The sequence below is a fragment of the Acomys minous genome (genome assembly GCF_964271855.1).
Source record: "Acomys minous genome assembly, chromosome: 17".
NCBI lineage: Eukaryota > Metazoa > Chordata > Mammalia > Rodentia > Muridae > Acomys > Acomys minous.
In genome coordinates, this window is record NC_140500.1 from 50,289,905 (window position 1) to 50,308,834 (window position 18,930).

The 18,930-nt window shown below is 40.9% G+C and overlaps 1 protein-coding gene across 25 annotated transcripts in view; it reads left to right on the top strand.

The window, feature by feature from the left end:
• Nucleotides 1–18,930, top strand: part of MAGI1 (membrane associated guanylate kinase, WW and PDZ domain containing 1) — a 620,267-nt gene that overhangs the window by 531,733 nt on the left and 69,604 nt on the right. For all 25 annotated transcript variants that reach the window (XM_084765515.1, XM_084765511.1, XM_084765512.1 and 22 more), the window contains 4 exons: nt 6,128–6,185; nt 9,108–9,247; nt 11,119–11,211; nt 18,461–18,643. In XM_084765515.1, the coding sequence (XP_084621641.1) occupies nt 6,128–6,185; nt 9,108–9,247; nt 11,119–11,211; nt 18,461–18,643 (474 nt within the window). The remainder of the gene's footprint in view (nt 1–6,127; nt 6,186–9,107; nt 9,248–11,118; nt 11,212–18,460; nt 18,644–18,930) is intronic.

Here is an 18,930-nt window from a genome sequence, read left to right on the forward strand (position 1 = left end):
TTGATTTACATTAAGAATTTTAGACACACCAAGATAGGAAAGATGTTTTCTTCAAGGTGTTAAATACAAATAGTCAAAACACTAAGAATGTAATATTTATATAATTACTGACTGTGTCATGGTTCTTCTTGTTTTAGGTAGTTTATTGTATATATGTGTAATAATATAAATGTATATATAAAAAATAAAAAATGTTTAATAATAAAAATAAATAAATAAAACACTAAGGAGACATAACAAACAGAACTGTTTTGAAAGCTCCAAGAGAAAAATATACAAGTCATGTATAAATGAAAACCCATCAGAATAACACCCAATTTCTCAATGGAAACTGAAAGCCAGAAGAACCCAGAGCCATGCATTCCAAGTCCTAAAAGATTATGATTGCCAGCCTACAGCAATATACCCAGCAATACTATGCACTGTAACTGAAGTTAAAAGAACAACTGTCTACAATATAAAGTCTTTTTAAAAGCTTACAACCAATAAATCAAACCTAAAGAAAATATAGGAAGCAATGTTTCCAGCTGAACAAAGGAATCAGCATGGCAGAGACACTGCGTGAAGACGGGGGAAGCTGTAATTATTACAACAGAGTATTGCTGATAACACACTACCACCAAAAATCAACAACAGGACACCTTCAGTTAACATGCATTTCAGTTAATAACCTTAAATGTCAGTGGCCCCAATTCTCCAGTCAAAAGACACAAGCTGAGTGAAGAAAGACAGCAAGACACAAAATCCATCTATCTGCTCTATGTAAGGAAAACATCTTAGCTCTAAAGGTAGAGACCACCTTAGAGTAAAAGGATGGTCCAAAGTCCTCAAATCAAATGGGACCAAGAAGCAATCGGGTGTTGCTATCCTAATATCTGATGCTGTCGACTACAGACTGGAGAGTAGAACTAATCCAAGGAGACCAAGGCACCTTGTCCTAATCAAGATAACAATCAACAAGGAAGGCATTACAATCCTAAGGATATATGCACCAGACTCGCAGCAAATTTCGTTTTAAAATGCACCATTTGATTTAAAGACACAGATTAACACCCACCTACAATAGTAGGTGATTTCAGTACTCCAGTTTCTCCACTAGATGGGTCATCCAGACAGAAAAATTAAGTGGAGAAACATCAGAATTCATTGATATCATACACAAAATGGACTTACTGGTTTTCTGCAGAGTGTTCCTCTCAAACACCGAAGAATACACATTTTATTCATCAACACAAGAAGACACATTTTATTCAACATATGGAAGCTTCTCTAAAACAGTCCACAGCCTGAGGTACAAAACAAATCTTTACAAATAAAAAAAGACTGAGGTCATTCTGTGTATCCTGTCTGATCACAAGGCAATAAAATCTTAAAATGGACAGCAAACGAATCTCTAGTAAGTGCACAAACTCATGGAGATTAAACAACTCATTTCTGAAGGATGATTGTGTCAAAGAAGAAAGAAATAAAATTCCTTCAGCTTAGTGAAAATGACAACACAACAAAGCCTCTGAGGCGCATTGACTGCAGTAGTAGTAGTGAGATATTTCAGTCCTAGGGCCTACACTAAAAAAACTAAGAAGAGCGCAAGTTCGTTATATAATGAACATAACAAAGCAACTCAAAGAAAATCCAAACCCAGTCAACAGCATCATAATAGTAATAGGTGTAGTAGTAGTAGTAGTAGTAATAATAATCACAGCAAAAATTAATAAAATAGAAACATTACAAAAAATAATTAATCTAAGAGGTGGATGTTTGAGAAGATGAAATTAACAATTGGCCAAACTAACCAAAAGAAAGAAAATAGAGGACCGAAATTAAAAGATCCAGAAATAAACAGGAAAAACATTATGTCAGACACCAAAAAAAATTCAAAATATTATAAGGGGCTACTTTAAAAACCTGTACTCCATTAATCTGGAAATTTCTAAAGAAATGGATGAATTTCTAGATTTAGCCAAACAACCAAAATTAAACCAAGAAGAAATCAATACTTAAAGAAAACTGTAATGAATGAAGAATTTGAGATAGAAATAAAACACCTGTGAGCTTAAAGGGGGAGGTGGGGAGCGTGGCAGGGCCAGTGGGATTCACAGGAGAATTTTGGTACTCAGTCAAAGATCTACAGCCAATCCTCCTTAAACTATTAAAAAAAAAAAAAGAAAGAAAGAAAGAAGAAAGAGAAGAAGCACTTCAGACTCATCATAGGAAATCAGTATCACTCTTAATACCAAACCAGGGAAAGACACAACAAAAAGAAAAGCACCAGCTGATACCTCTGAACATAGATGTGCTCAATAAACTACTTGCAAACAAAGTACAGACATACATCAAAAAGATTATACACCATAACCAGGTTTTCTCTATCCCTGAAAGGCAGGGAAGAAATACACACGTCAAAAAATATTACAAACTACCTAAGTGAGCATAAATATAAAAATTACATGATCATCTCGATAAAGAAAAAGCCTTTGATAAATTCAATGTTCTTTTATGATACAAGTCCCAGAAAGTGTGAGATGAGAGGGAACATATCTCAACATAATAAAAGTTATTATACAAAAAACCCACAGCCAGCATCATTCGTAACTGAGAATAGCTTGAAGCAATTCCATTGAAGTCAGGAATGAATGAAGGATATAGCCACTAGCTGGAGCCATAAGACAAGAAAGGAGAATTAATGGGACACAAATAGGTAAAGAAGAAGCCAAATACGTCATTTGCAGATGCTATACGCTATATATTAAAGATATCCAAACTTCTGCCAGAAAAGTTCTAGAAATGGTGAACAAATTGAACAATGTGGCAGGATTTAGAAGCAATTTGCATGAATCAATAGCATTTCTATATACCAACAAACATGCAGAAAAAAAGAATGTCTCCATGGACACACTCCCATTCACAATACCCTCAAAGAAAATAAGGTATGTAGGAATAGGCTTAATCCAGAAGTGAAGGACCTCTATACTGAAAATTTTAGACCTCTAAGAGATAGACACCAGAAAATTGATAGACAGTCCATGCTTGTGGATTACTAGAGTAAACATTATGAAAATGACTATTTTGCCAAAAGCTCCTTACAGATTAAATATTCCAATGGAAATGCTCACCTCATTCTTCACAGAAATAGAAATAAAAATCTTAAAATCTATATGGAAACACAACAGACCTCAGCCAAAGCAATCCTGAACAAAAACAACCCGCTGGATAGATTACCATACCAGATTTGAAGGTGCATTACAGTAATAAAAGCAATATAGTACTGGCACAAAAACAGACATGTAGATCAAATGAACAAAATTAGAGACTCAGATGTGAGTACACCTACCTTCAGCCTCATATATGGATGCCCATATGCAAAAGAATGAAATTAAACTGAAACCTATCACCTTGCAGAGAAACTAACTCCAAAAGGATCACACACTGAACACTGTTTGGAACAGGGAACACTGAAACTGCTGGAAGGAAACATAGGCAGTGCCTGGCACAGTAAAGGTGTAAGAAAGGACTTTCTGAATAAGACTCCACTTGCCCAAGAAAAAGGCCAACAGTTGACAAGCGGGACTTCATGAAACTAAAATACTTTGCACAGCTAAAGAACCAATCAACTGGGTGAAGAGGAAACCCGCAGTATGGGAGAGAATTCCTGCTAGATACACATCTGAGAGAAAATAATACCCAGAATATATATTTTAAAAAAAATCAAATGGCCCCTCAAAAACCAGACCTAGGACCTGAATAGAGAGTCTGAAAAGACGAAGGGGGGACTGCTAAGGAATATCTTTAAAAGTGTTCATCACTCACAGCAATTGGAAGTGTGAAACTGAGATTTCATCTTACCCCTGTCAGAATGGCAAAGATTAACGAAACAACTAACAGCAAATGCTGGAGGAGTCAGGGGAAAAGAACCCTCATTCTCTGTTGGGGGAATTGCAAACTGGTATAGCTACTGTGGAAATCAGTGTGGCGAATTCTCAAAAATCTGTAAATACAACTACCATGTGACCCAGTTATTCTTTGGCATATGCCCAAAGGACTCATGACATCTTACTCTACAGATACTTGTTCCATTCACAATAAGTAGGAAATGGAAGCCATTTAAATGCCTTTCATCCTGTGAATGAGTAATGAAAATGGCAGAGCTACACTATGAAATACTATTCAGCTGTAAAGGCAAATCAATTCATGAGCTTTGCAGGCACATGGATGAAACTAGAAAAAGTCCTATTGCGTGGAGTAACCTCAACTCAGAAAGTCAGATGTTTCATGGCTCTCTCTCACTAGAGGCTCCTAGCTCTAAATCTTCAGGTATCAAATCCTCATCACTCATCAAGGAAACTTTTTTGTTACAACAGATGGAGATAGATCGCAACCAATCAGAAGGCTCACTGTTGGCCTTAGTCCAAATGGAGACATCTCTGACACAGGTTCTACACCTAAGGCGCAGGGAACACTGCAGAAGGGGGGTGGCGCCGAAGGATTGTAAGAGTCAGGGAGTTTGCTATGAGACTGTCTGCTGGGCATGTCAGAAGCCACACCCATTAAAGTCTTACTGGAATGACTAACTGTGAGCCAGGACAGCAGTCGACATGCCAAAATAGATGGAAGGGAAGACCCGTGAGGCTTCAGCCCTATACGGAGAACTAGAGGCAACTAAGGAATGTTCTCAGTGGGAGAAATAATCTTCCTCAGGGAAGAACCCACCAATTGGTCACTCAGTACCAAATGGTTAACCCTGTAAATATGCACACAAATAACATGCAGACTGAACAGGTTATATTTAGGGATATACATACATACACACACACATACATACTCCTACATGCATGTAAGAACAGTTAATGAAAAAGAGACTGTGAAGCTGAAAGAGGGCAAGGAGGGGCCTGTGTGGAGGGGGATGGGGGAATGACGTGATTGCATTACCGTCTCAAAAGTAAATTAAGTAGTAACTACATGATTCTTTGAATTGAAAAATAAAGCTGGTTCAAAGTAAGCGGTATATCTAGTGTTTGTGGTGTTCAGTTCAAGCCCTCTGACTAGTGGTTTCTAGGAATAATGATTCACCTCCGAGGAAAGCATTACCCAAGCTTACCTGAACTACACAGATTGAGGGAGCTTTAAAAATCAAGTTGAGTGATTGCTGTTCTTCCCGAAAGGACTGTTGATGACACAAATACAACCTAAGTGTTTCTTCTATCTTAAGAGCCTAGTACAGCGGGCTTTTCTCTCACAGAGTCATCTAATGGAACTCAGGAACCTGGTTGATAAATGAGTTTCCAACTTTGGTGTGAAACCTTAGAAGGCAGAGTTCACTATTTGCCTGGTGCCATTCCACCCCCGCAGTTAAAGGATGCACAGAGGCAGGGGTGTTGGTACACGCTGGCAGTCCCAGTGCTCCCGCAGTGAAGACCAGAGACCTGCAATGTGAGAGCAGCCTGGCCTACCTCGTGAGACCTGGTGTGTATTCCACTCACTGGGGGGTGGAATATCTTGCACACAGCAGTGAGCTGTAGGTGTTGTCTTTTGTAAGTAAAGTTCTGGAAAGGCAAACTGACCCACATGTAAGGATGGAGCGACAGAGTACGCATTTCAGACACCCAGCCCTGCCTAGCATTTTTATTCATTCAGTGGTGTTTTAATTAGGAACAAGGAGAAAAATAAGAATAAGATACAGGTCTAATTTTCTTTCAAGGAAAGCAGATAAGACCAGTGAGTTGAAAATGAAAAGAAAGTTATGTTGTTTTGCGTATGTGGCAAGGTAATATGGAAGCAGAATGATAAAACTAAACACTTATGGCGAGAACTAGGCACTCATGGCAGGTTTTAAGTATTTCTATTAAAATCTAATTTAATACTTGGCTGATAATGAAGGCAGCTGGGAATGCGTTTTGCTGTTTTTATTTTCTTAAGTAAAATACCAGTAGATAAAAAGGTTGCTTTTCGTGTAGAAACCTGCATTGAACAAAGTAAGAATAACACGCGCTTCTTTGTATTAGAGCGTACAGTTTTAATTGGTTCCAGGTATTTATTTGTACGCATCGCTCTCCTTTGACTAACGCAGTTGTTGGGCTCCTGCCTCTTCAGGGATCGGCTCCTTTCGTCCTAATGTTCTTCTGTTTTGCAGAGCTGCCTGCTGGCTGGGAGAAGATTGAAGACCCTGTCTACGGTGTCTACTATGTAGAGTAAGTGCCGGGGGTGGGCCACATACCACGTCTGCACCCCTGTGCAGTTCTCTGCATTATTGCTAAACACATCCGGGCATCGTCAAGGCTGAAAGTAATATTAATGATTGTATAATGAAAACACAAAGACCTTCCTGAGTAAGTAAATAATCACCGAACCTGAAGAGGTTTAGAAAAGAAGTCGGTACATGTGTCTTTTGTTAGCTTCCGAATCACCGAGACCCAGTGTACATGCCACATGCTCAGTGAGTGTCATTTGAAGACCAAGATAGGAGAGCGGATTCAAAGAAAAAAAAAAAAAAGCTTGTGCTTTTTCAGAGGGGCCTTACTGGCCTACTTACTTTCGTGCATAGGTCTGAACTTCGCACTAATTATTCATTTTGCCATTCTAAAAGGGTTAGACAGATCTTAATAATTTATGAAATGTTGCCAAGAGTAAGAAGGAAATGGAAAACTGGGATAAGATGCAGGACCTGTTATCTGTCCCTCTTGGCTTCTCCCCAGGAGGCTCCACCTTTAGTATGAGCTCTTCACCATGGACTTTATTCTAGCACTGCACATGTGCTTTGTCATTTACTAAAACCATTGACTAGCAGAATACTAAAAGGAAAATGTAAAAAATAACCAGAAAGTAGAATACTGAAAATATCACCAGTATCAACATAACATAGCATCATATCTTTTCCTCTGAGGAATATGAGAGATAACTAATGCACTTCCTTTGAACAAGGCAAATGCCATATAAATTTTGTATCATCATTATCCTTCCTGCTACACTGAAGATAAAAGGCCTTTCTCTCTCTCATGTTGCTGGCACTAAAAAGTCACTTGTATAATGACCCTATAACAGGAGCATATTTTGTAAAAAGGCCAAGCCACAGTAAGATGCCAGTGTCTTATGTAAAACAGTTATATGAGTTCAGTATAGCAAGTGCCCTTGGCCAGTACAAGTCCTGCTTCTCCTCTGCGGAACAGAGAGAAATTTCATTGTCAGATACCCAAGCAAAGTCATTTTTATTGTCCCTCATAAAGTCCCATTTCCTTTGTGAGCTCTGAAGATCTTCCATACAGATGAACAGAGAGGCTTCTGCCAGGCGAGGCCAGGCTTGCATTGGTACTCATCTAGTTTGTGCATTTAGTAAGAAAGGATGCAGCTAGGTACCACTTTGAAGGGAGAAGAGACCTGGTCCTGATGGGGGAAGATGTTAATTTACTCAGGTCTAGTTCTCTATGTCTTTTAATACCTGATCCACAGGGCACATTACTGGTAGAAAGTTTCTTTAAAGGAATAAAAAGGCAAATATCCTTTTAATAAGAATCACAGCTAATCTGTCTACCCTATTTGATAACTCCTTTTTTTTTAAAGTCTGAACTTTAAAAATGAGCTTCCCCCAAGCTTCTAATGAACTGTTGCTTTGTCTTAAAAAGTATGTGTGTATTTTTTTAAAAAAATACACATACACACACACATTTGTGTTCACTTAGCATAAATACAAAATAAATAAGGGTATCACACAAAAAACATACCCATGGGATGGAGTGTTATGTATTGTGGTGTGTGTGTGTGTGTGTGTGTGTGTGTGTGTGTGTGTGTGTGTGTGTGTGTGTGTTTGCCTTATTAGTTACATGGTCATCTAAAATGTCTGAGTCTTTGTCACTTTAAACACATCACATCTCTTTAGCTTGACTATCTCTGATAGGCTGTAATTTTGGTCTTTCCTCTTGGTTAGTGGATTAACATAGTTGACAGATGGTAGTGGAGTCCTTTGAACTTTACTCTTAGGCTGTATAAAGCCTTTCAAGAGGTCTGCCACAGATAACGTCACAGCCACAGTTGAACCCTAATTTTTGATAAATCAGAATGTACTTCTTGCTGAATTTAGATACCTCCCCTCTCAGCCTTGAAATGTGGGTGGAGTCACTGGCTCTACCCAATAGAGTCCTAGAATTCAAAAGCAGCCATAGCTGAGTGAGCTTGCTAGCTGGTAGCGACAGAGCAAGGGAAGGGCTCAGAAGTATACTTTCCTTCCCCATAAAATGCCATCATGGTGTCCGTACTTACATGGTTCACTTCTGTGATCTCACCGCCATGGGTCAACTGCTGGCCGGGCCGGGTGGTCGGGAGAGAGAATTGCATTGGAAAGTTTAGAACTAAAATAGAATTTACGTTTCAAGTTGCGTGTCATTTGGGACATGAGGAGCCCCCTTCCTTGCTGCTCCGTGAAGATTAGGCCATGAAGCACCCCTTTGGCCAGTGCATCCGTGCTTTATGCGCTGCCTGCCTGTCAGTCACTTGATGGCCATCTCAGTCACCAGGTCCGCTGCCACAGTGTCATATGCTGTGTTCAAGTGACCTTATTTAACCTCATGATACACTCAGAACACAAAGGTAGTTGTGTGGGCAACTGGAACATTCTGAAGAGGCAGAAAAAAGTTCCTTTAAGTGGCGAAGGAAAGAAAAGATGTATGTGGGGACTGGTAAAGGCTGTGGTAAATTGTTGTTACTAATCTGTTCCCGGGCTTGTTTATGAGTTAAACTTTGTCATAGGTGTGTACAGATGCAGAGGGAAAACCATAGTTCATGTAGGACTGGATGTTAACCTTGGGCTCCACTATTCCCTGGGGCTCTGGGAACACATCCCCTATAAACAAGAACTTTCTGCTGTGTGACTAAGAATACAATTTGCCTCAGGACATTTGCTTGGAATTTCTAATAAGACTCATTCCCGACCGACACCCTAGCTCTTATGCATATGCTTAGTGCATGTATACAGCCAGTAATAGAGGAGGTGTTAATTTCTTCCTTTCTGCATATCCACACCGCACCCTCAGCTTTCCTGCATCCCAACTCACGCACTTGCTCAGACTTTTGCTGCAAGAATGAGCATTTCCTACCTGAAAACTGCTTTCCTTTCCTCCCAGCCACATCAACAGGAAGACACAATATGAAAACCCAGTCCTAGAAGCCAAAAGGAAGAAACAGCTGGAACAGCAGCAGCAGCAGCAGCAGCAACAGCAGCAGCAGCAGCAGCAGCCGCCCTCTCAGCCTCCACAGCCAGAAGGTCGGCTTCTTTGCTGTAGGCTTTTGCCTGAGCTGGGAATGAGGGGCCAAAGCCTAGGCACTGACACCCCCATGTGGTCGGAGCTAGTCTTGATGATACACTCTATTCCTCTGGCTGCCCCTCCCCGCCACAGCACACCCCAGCACACTGCAGAAGGGGGCGCCCTTGCATAGGCACTCAGACCTCTGCTTTGCTTTAGAAGGAAGCTTAGCAGAGCTATCTGAGGGCAATGGATTTGGGCTGCTGCAGCCTGTGCGTGACAATCCCTGCCTAAATCCAACGCCCCTTTAACGGTTTTTACTTTAATCAGTCTCTGGACACGAGACTCCTTTTTCATATTAGAAACCCTGCACAGAGGAGCCGAGCTGGGGTAATCTTGAGTGCCTCTGGGAAGTTACAAGTTCATATTCTTTGTACAAATGAAACAACCTAGGCGGAGAGTGGAATATTCCGTTTCCCCAGTGCTTGCCGCATCCCATCCTCAGGTGTTCGTTCTCTGTGTAGAACTTTTCTGGCTCATACAAATTGCAAGTATCAAAAACAAGATAATTTTGTGAGTGAATATATTCCACATGTTATTTGAGTAACTTGGTTTTCCCCCCTTTTTACTTCTTGAACCTGCTTGAAGGTTTATTATCGTTAATGACTGAATGATGTGTCATTTCATAAGTGTTTCTACTATTATATAGCTATCTATTTATTAATACTTAGGGTTTTCCCAGTTTTTTCATTACAATGTTTAAATGATAGGCTTTATACCCTCTGAGTACAATACAGTTCCCATAATAACTACTCACCTTTATAGTCTGAAAATAGCTACAGATAATATGTAAGAATAGGCATATCTATGTGTCAATAAATCTATTCATGAACACTAATTTGAGCCTCAATTTTCCCGTGATAGAAAATACTCAATTTTAACCTTTTAAAAATGTGAAAGGCCAGGATGGTCTACAGAGTGAGTTCTAGGACAGCCAGGGCTACACAGAGAAACCCTGTCTTAGAACAACCTAAATAAATACATGGATAAGTAAATAAGTTAAAGATGTTTATGTCTTGTGTTTATAGAGAACCAGACATTAAGCCCAATTTAGCTAGCATACCCTGGTTGGCCACTTGCTACCCTTAACTATGCTGTTTAGACAGAAGGCCTACTTACCAGCTGAAAACTTCTGCCTTAATCTCCTTTTCTATTTAAGAATAACTTTTTAAAATATATTGTTTTTTCTTGAGAGGATAAAACATAGCATTCCAAGAAAATGTGGTTTGAACCATGGGTGCATACAGCTGGATGTGTTAGCTGAGGGAGGGTGACTCTGGTACATCTTAAAGGCGGCCACTCCCTGCAAGGTGTTGCTGGGCCTCCAGCATTCATGAGACTAAAGTTAGGATCTGGCAGTGGCTTCTTTTGGGTTTCAGAGGCAACAGAAGTCTCAGCAAAAAAGATGGCATGTATTTTCATCCAGCTCACTGTGCAAGACACGTAGCTTCAGCAGACCAGCCTACTCCTCACTGAGCCTGTAGAAGGTTCTTTCTCACACAGCTACCTTCAGGTGCATCTACACTTTAAAACAAACAAACAACAATACAACAACCAAAAAAAAAAAAAAAACCAAACAAAACAAAAAAAAAATTTGTTTTAACTTAAGACCTCTAGAGTTGAATTTTTACCAGTAATGTCATATTTCTTTACTCAAAGATCAAACATGAGAGAGAAAGATCTCACTGTCCTTAACCACAAAGGGAGGTGGGTTGGCTGCTGCTTTTGCTCAGCACTGGCTATTGGCTCATTGGCTTGCCTGTTACTAAGAAGGTAAGTGGTGCAGCTGTTCAGGGACAAATCTGGAAGCCATGTCTTTTCTTTCTTGTAGAATGGACAGAAGATCATGCATCTGTTGTGCCTCCTGTTGCTCCTTCCCATCCCCCGAGCAATCCGGAGCCAGCCAGGGAAGCTCCACTTCAGGGTAATGTGCTGTTTTTGCTTTTGTTTTTGCGACATAGTTTTAGCTCTAGAGTATCACTGTTTAAGTTCTTCATTACATTGATTGATTGAGTGTGTGTGTGTGTGTGTGTGTGTGTGTGTCCCTACGATTATGCCTGTGGAGGTCAGAGTTCAACTTGTTGGCATTAATTCTCTCTTTCACCATGTTGGGCCTAGGGATCAAATTCAGGTTGTCAGACCTTTTGCCAAGCTATCTTACCAGTCCCAAGCATGCAGCTTCCAAGTCTCAATACCGTTGACACTAGATAATTCTTTGTAGAAAGGGATGTCTCAAGCACTTATTTATGGGATGCTTAGAAATATCCCTGGTCACTCAATGTCAGGAGCATATGCCCATATCCCACTGGTACCAATGATGATCAGAAAGGCACCTAGACATGGTCAGATGCCCCTGAGGAGCAGAGCTATCCCAGAGTTGGGAATGAGTGGTTCAGAGACCACTGCATTTTTAAAACTCAGTGTCAGATATTTTGAGGTTCCAGGCAACATACAGGCTTTGAGTAATATTTTCTTCTAAGTGTAAATAACTAACCTTAAATGTCCTTTCCTGCTGCTGTTTTCGCATTGGTACACCCTAAAGAATTTACATTGGCTTTTCATGCATTCCCAAGTGTAGCCCTTTAGGAAGGCTCGTTCCTAATTTGGGTTCCTGGGCCTTTCGATAGCCAGGCGTCATCACTCCTCAGTGACAGAAGAGGGGCAGCATGTCTCACGGTTGCTTGTTTTCTTTCTTTTCAAGTAAGAAAACTAGAAATGAACATTCCATTGGGTAATACTATGGAATTATGGCATTATGGAATGTGTCTGGTAGTTCATGTCATCACTACATCATTATTAATATCTTTGAGAGTACAAATACGTTTTCTTATTATGATAATGGCTTTCCTGAAAATAAGCTATAGTCTATAATAACATGTTAAGTAACACCTGGTGTCCTTAGCATTCCTTAGACTATAAAATTCCTTCTTTGGCTCGTGTCCTCTTGCCTCATCTAAGTACTGAGGCAGCCACACTGTGGGCCGCTTTCAAGAGCTCCATGGGCTTTAGCTCTGTGGGGTTGTCTTTTTCTCTCACTCGTGGCTGACTCTTACTCCCTGTCGTTCACTCTTAACCATCCTGTACCTGTCATTTGCAGGACTGAGCGGCTGTAATTAGAGTTCATCGGTGGTGTGTTATTTAACAGTAATTTCTTTACCACGCTTTAATCCACGGAGGCATGATACTTGGGATCTGGTGTTTGTTTGTTTTGTTAATTCCCAGTCAGGTAGAATTCTTTGATAATGTGTGTTCTGTTGAAATTACAATATTATTGAGTGAAACTGTGTGTGTGTGTGTGTGTGTGTGTGTGTGTGTGTGTGTGTGTGTGTGTGTACGTACGTACACATACACACATATGTTAGCTAGCTCAGGTTCTTAAAAAGAATTGTCTTAGCCATGAAATATGCTAAATATTAAAAGGTACAGTTCCTGGGTGTACCATGTGCTTAATGCACAAATGGTATTTGTCCATATGCTTCATCTCAGAATCTCTCGGCTTTTTTTTGTGGGGGAGGGGCGCATTTTCTCACAATACAGCTGTGGCTGGCTTGGAACTAGCTGTATAAATTAAAGGTAAACACAAGCAGAACTATGCCCAGAGTCTTTGGTGTCCTCCAGGCAAGTGCTCAGCAACCAAGCCATACTCTCTACCCTTTGGCTCTTTTTTCCTCTTTAGATCTACTGAGCCTGACAGTGGGCTGGGAAACTCTAGGGATACTGAGCTCCCCATGGAATCAGCTACCCTCATAGCCAACCCACAGCATGGCCTTCAGGGTGACGCACAGCACCCAGACAGAGCGTAATTGGTGTGTGACTGATGGGAAATAAACACAGTGCCAGCCTGCTTCATTCTCTGACCTGGGACTACAACGAACTTTACCTTAGACAGTAGCCTCATTGTCTACGGCTAGGCTACCAGCCTGCTGGTTATGCACCTTGGTTTTGTTCAGCATCTACTTTGGTAGTGGATCAGGAAGAAGCCATCTTGCCGGCTTGGCTTTTGGTTATCTGAACCAAATTCTCTTTTAACTGACTTGACTTCCCAGCACCTAGTTGTTTTGTAGGTGTGTTCCTAGACAGACTCTCCAGCTTCCAGAATAGGTCTGGGGAACAATTTCTGCAGTTTCCTCTGCCTGCTATGTGCTGTCTCCCATCTCTATGATAACTGATTCATTGAACTTTATTACATGCCAGGCCCCCCCTGTAAGCCTTTCACATGCATTATCTAACCTGGTTATTCTTAATAACCGTTATATGAAGTTAGTACCGTCTCTGTCTGTTCTTAGACCTGCAGCTGCCAAAGACAGAGGTCTAACAGCTTGCCACAGAGCAAGAGAACTCATGGCTCATGACCCGCCCATACCCAAAACATAACAGGATGTGCATTAATACAGAAGTCTGATGTTGTCTCTTATTAAAATTCAGATAAGCTATGTGGTGCATTTCACGTCTTCTAATTTCCCCTATAATAAAAATGAAAGGATGAAAGGTCCCAGTACCTGCTCACTTCTTTCCAGCCTTCTCAGCATTCTCAGCATTCTGCTGAATCTGCTCACGGTGCCCTTCTGTGCTCATTCATCCCTTCATCAGAAATTGTTAGAGCACCTCATACGTACCAGACGGTACTCAGCCACTTTTTTTTTTTCAAGACAGAGTTTCTCTATGTAGCCTTGGCTGTCCTAGACTTGCTTTGTAGCCCAGGCTGGCCTCAAACTCATAGTGATCTGCCTGCCTCTGCCTCAGAGTGCTGGGATTAAAGGTGTGTGCCACCATGCCCGGTCTCCAGACGGTACTCAGATTCAAAGCCCTGAGTCTATATATGAGTCTCCAAGGAGCTTACATGCTAGTGAGTTCAGTGCATGCGCAGTTCTCCTTCAGCATGGGCTCAGGAAGAAGGAAATCAAGCCAGTCGGGGAGCTGTGTACTGTGTTAAAGTAGTCAATTCCAAGGACAAAAATAAAACAGGAAACGGGGCTGGAAATGTTGTGGAGGCGTCACATATTTTAATAATGTAGTCCAAGAAAGTCTTGCTGACAAGTCAGTAGCTGTTGAAGTCTCTGCATAACTAAAATGTGTTCACTTCAAGCTCTCTAAACTCTCTCCGCCAGCCTGTTCTGTGAGGCCTAGGCCAATTGGCTTCCATAGCCCAAAGTGAATTTCAGAGGCCATTTCCCCCTTCCTCAGTGTCTCACCTGATAATTGGCTTGGGAGCTGTCTCCCAGAAGTCCCCACAGTTTGGCAGATGACTTTGCCTGGCAAATCCTGCTAAGTCTTGCCTCTCTTTAACCACAGCTACAAGCCTGCCAGTTGTTGAGTTTCCAATAAGCCTTGGACTGCACCAGAGAAGAGGTTCGTGAGCAGACCTCTGACTACAGCCAATTTGAAAGAGCCGTCTTTGTAAGAGCCAGGGACTTTTAAAAATATGCAATTAAAATTTGTGTGTGTGCCCAGAGACCTTTTAAAGCCTTTTAGTTATAGCTAACTAAAAATAACTTTCCTATCTGGGTGCCAAGGCTGCTAAGTGCAGAGACACATGATAACTTCCTTTTCTCCCTCTTTAAAAAAAAAAAAATATATATATATATATATATATATATATATATATATATATATATATATATATATGAGATGAGGAGGTTGTAACAAGGGCAGGGCATAGGAAATGAAATTAGAAAAGAGGAATATGGCCAGTCCTTCACTAACCCTAAAAATCCCAACAAGCTTCTTGGATGCAGAGAAGGACTTAGGGAAGCTTTGAGTACAACTTTGATTTAATTCTGAAACGCTATTTTTTTCATTTAATTTTTTTGAGATTCTCATACCCGACTACTTTATCTACATCACTTTCATTCACCCCTTTTTGTTCCCTTCATTTTCTCCCATGCCCTCAACTACCTCTCACATCCATGATATTATTATTATTATTATTATTATTATTATTATTATTATTATTATTATTACATGTATATACAAACACATAGATAGATACAACCTACTGAGTTCATTTAGTGTTACTTGAATGCACAAATGTTTAAGACTGATGTCCTGGGATTGGATAACCAGAGCTTGTCCTTGAAGGACATGGGTTCTCTTTCTCCCTCTGCAGCTATTGATGGCCTGCGGCTCTAGAGGTGGGCCTTGCAGAGTTTCCTCTATCCATGCTCCCGTGCTTTAGCTGGTGTTGTCTGTTTCTACGTGTCGTTTAGGCAACCATGGTGTTGCAACTTTCTGTCATACCCAGAAGACACTATTCGGCACTAGGGATCTTGGTCCTCTGGCTCATAAGATCTGTCTCCTTCTCCGTGATACTCACTGAGCCTCAGGTATAGAGGTTGTGTTGTAGATGCATGCCTTGGGACCAGGAACCCCAAGGTCATTTATTCTCTGCATTTTGACCAGTTGTGGATCTCTGTAATAGTCTTCATCTGTGACAAAAAGTAGCATTCTTGGTGAATGGGAAGAGCTGTACTTATTTGTGGGCATAAGGATAAGTGTTTAGGATCTAGTTAGAAATTATATTGGCTTAGGGATATAGCAGTTAGTAGGTTGTACTTTAGGGTCCTATGACCTAATCAGCCATTATGTAGCTGGCTAGGTTTATAGGAGCAGGCATGGATTCCCTTCCATTGAGTGAGTCTTACGTTGCTTACCCACAAGATAAAAGTGCCACTGTCGCACCATTGAGGATAATTCAAAACCCCACTCATTCGATTTTACCAATAAAACTCAAGAGCCAGATATATTGGGATGAAAGCCTACTAGCTCAGAGAGGTAGAGAAAGCACCCAGCTGATCTTCCTACTCAGCCATGTCCCAGAAGGAAAAAGCCAAAAACCCTTTCTTCTCCAAGTTGTCTTAAATATGCTTCAACTCAAGCCCCTCCTCTGTTTAATCCCTGTCAGCTGGTTACTTTCTCCACCTCTTGACCTTGAGTTAACTTTATTTAATCCTGTTTACAGAAAGCTTTTGGAGTTAAGATGTATGCTAGGGCTGAGCCACTCCACAACCTGAAACAGGTTTTTACAGTTCACAATGTCAGAGTTCATAATGGGATCAAATATCCTGCAGCAGGTCATTGTTGTGGCTAGGTAAGACTCCTTCAAGTTCTGTGACTAAAATGTGTTCTGTCTTCAGCAACAGAGACCTACCTTAAGATTCTGGGAAGCAGCCAACATCAGTGCCAATAGCCTATATGGTTTAGGGAGGTCTCCTAAGTTTCTGACCAACAGTGTGGAGAGAGATTCCCCGTGCCTGGCACTGTTATTTTTGTTGTTCTGTGGCTTATGTGAGGACCATTGTCACCCCATGTGGTGTAACTCCCTTTCAGCTATATGTATGTATATGTGCATGTATGTATATATGTATTCCCAATATATAGATGCTATATGTGTTTTTAAGTAAACTTATTAAATATATTTATGGCTTTTCAAACACCCTTAGTATTACTTATCTGTAGAACAGGTCTGGAGCTTTAGCTTAGCTAGCTAAATGTTGACCCCATAAAGCATGAGGCCCTAAGCGTTCCCAGAGCCCACATGAAAATGCTAGACATAGTGATGTAAACTTCTAATGGCCACCCTCGTGAGGCAGAGACAGGAGGATCCCTGAAGCTTTGTGGCCGGCCAGCCTAACCTGACTGTTGAGCCACAACCCAATGAAAGGCCCTGCCTCAAAGGACATGAACAGCATTTCTGAGGATGCAACCTGAGGTTGTGTTTGGGCCTCCACACACATGCACCTATACATATACAGACATTCACACAAATGTGTACACATGCTTAAAAACATGAGGGGTGAGAATTGCTTAGCTAATTAGTTTATTTTCAGTAAAATGGCTGAATTTGAAGGTGTGTGGTTCCTGCTGGTAACTAGTTTAGTTTGGTGGTTTTGCTTTGGCTAATGCTTTTGATCTTTCTTTCCCTTCTTTCTTTCTTTCTTTCTTCCTTTCTTTTATTCTTTCCTTTTTTCCTTTCTTTCTTTCTTTCTTTGAAACACTCTAAGCCAAATGTCCTAAGGTTTTTTTGTTGGTTGGTTTTGTTTATTTTAATTTTGGTAGGTTTTCTTGTTTCAAACCTTAACAATGGATACATGTTAGCTATGTCTCAAAATGTTAAAAGCGCCAACTAAATAATACAAGTCCATTTACTTTGGCATTCCATTTGAAATAATAACCATTAATTTTCAAAAATAGTGATGCTACATTTGTGTCACATTACACGATGTGACCCTTATGTACATCCTGGTATTTATTATCTATGAATTTTTGTTCTGAGCCTTTTATTCAGTTAAAAATTAAAGTTTCTGTTCAGTTGGTCCTATACTTAGAAACCTTGTCCATTATAGTAACCACACATTATGTTAACCACACAATATATTAAACACTGCAAGACAAAAAAAAACCATGGCACAAAGCAAAGACCATCTGCTTTCTGTAAGGAGGCTATGGCTGCCCAGGAGCCATGAAACCTCAAAGGCTAAGTTTCGAGGAAAATGTCACATGGCTGAGGCTGATTTTGCTTTTTGTTTGTTTGTTTGTTTGTTTGTTTCCTCTATACTCTTTTGGACCTGAAAGATGACATGCCTGAAATAGAGCTGTAGTTGAGAGAATGCCCAACATGCCAAAGCACTAGCTGGGATTCCTGCACTGCAGACATTGGGAGGTGGAGGCAAGAGAATCAGAAGTTCGAAGTTATCTTTGTCTGTATAAGAGGTTGGAGGCTAGCCTAGGCTACTACATGAAGTTGATACCACCTCCTAAACAGGGTGGACACCCTCATTCATGCAATCAGAAGAACAGTCTTTAAAACGCGCGCGCGCGCGCGCGTGTGTGTGTGTGTGTGTGTGTGTGTGTGTGTGTGTGTGTGTTTATGCATGTGTGTTATCTATGTGTGGGTCCCCGTAGGGAAGAGAAGAGGGCATCAGATTCCCTGGATATGGATATACAGCAATTGTGAGCTACCTTATAGAATCCAAATTCGGGTCCCCTGGAGGAGCAGCAAGTGGTCTTCACTACTGAGTCATCTCTTTGGCCCCCAAGAGGCCCATCTATGCCCAAAAGCCTCAGTTCATGTGCTTGAACAGCTGGTTCTGCCTTGTCTCAAAGCGTCCGTAACTCATTCACAGGTTTACTCACAATGGATTTCTTTGTCTTTTTCTCCTTCTAATCTAAATCAGGCAAACCTTTTTTTACAAGAAACCCCTCTGAGTTGAAAGGCAAGTTCATCCACACGAAGCTACGGAAAAGCAGCCGTGGCTTTGGCTTCACAGTGGTCGGAGGGGACGAGCCCGATGAGTTCCTGCAGATCAAGAGCCTCGTCCTAGATGGTCCTGCTGCACTGGACGGCAAGATGGAGACAGGTGAGACGTCATGGCTATCACATGTTCCGTTGGTGATGCCTCTGCTCACATGTGAACAAGAACAGACAGCATCATGATTCCTTTATGTGTGTCCCTTATAAACCTTGCAGCAAGCTAGACTCCTCTCTTACCAAAAAACCTTCTCTCGGTCCAGGTGAAAACCTTTGAAAGTGCTTTGACCTTAGGGACCTATTAGGTGCTACTGCTTATAGTAATAGTTTATTCAAAATGTAGCTCCATCGAATAAGTGAATTCCAAACTTAGAACCCCAGTGTTCTTTCAATGGT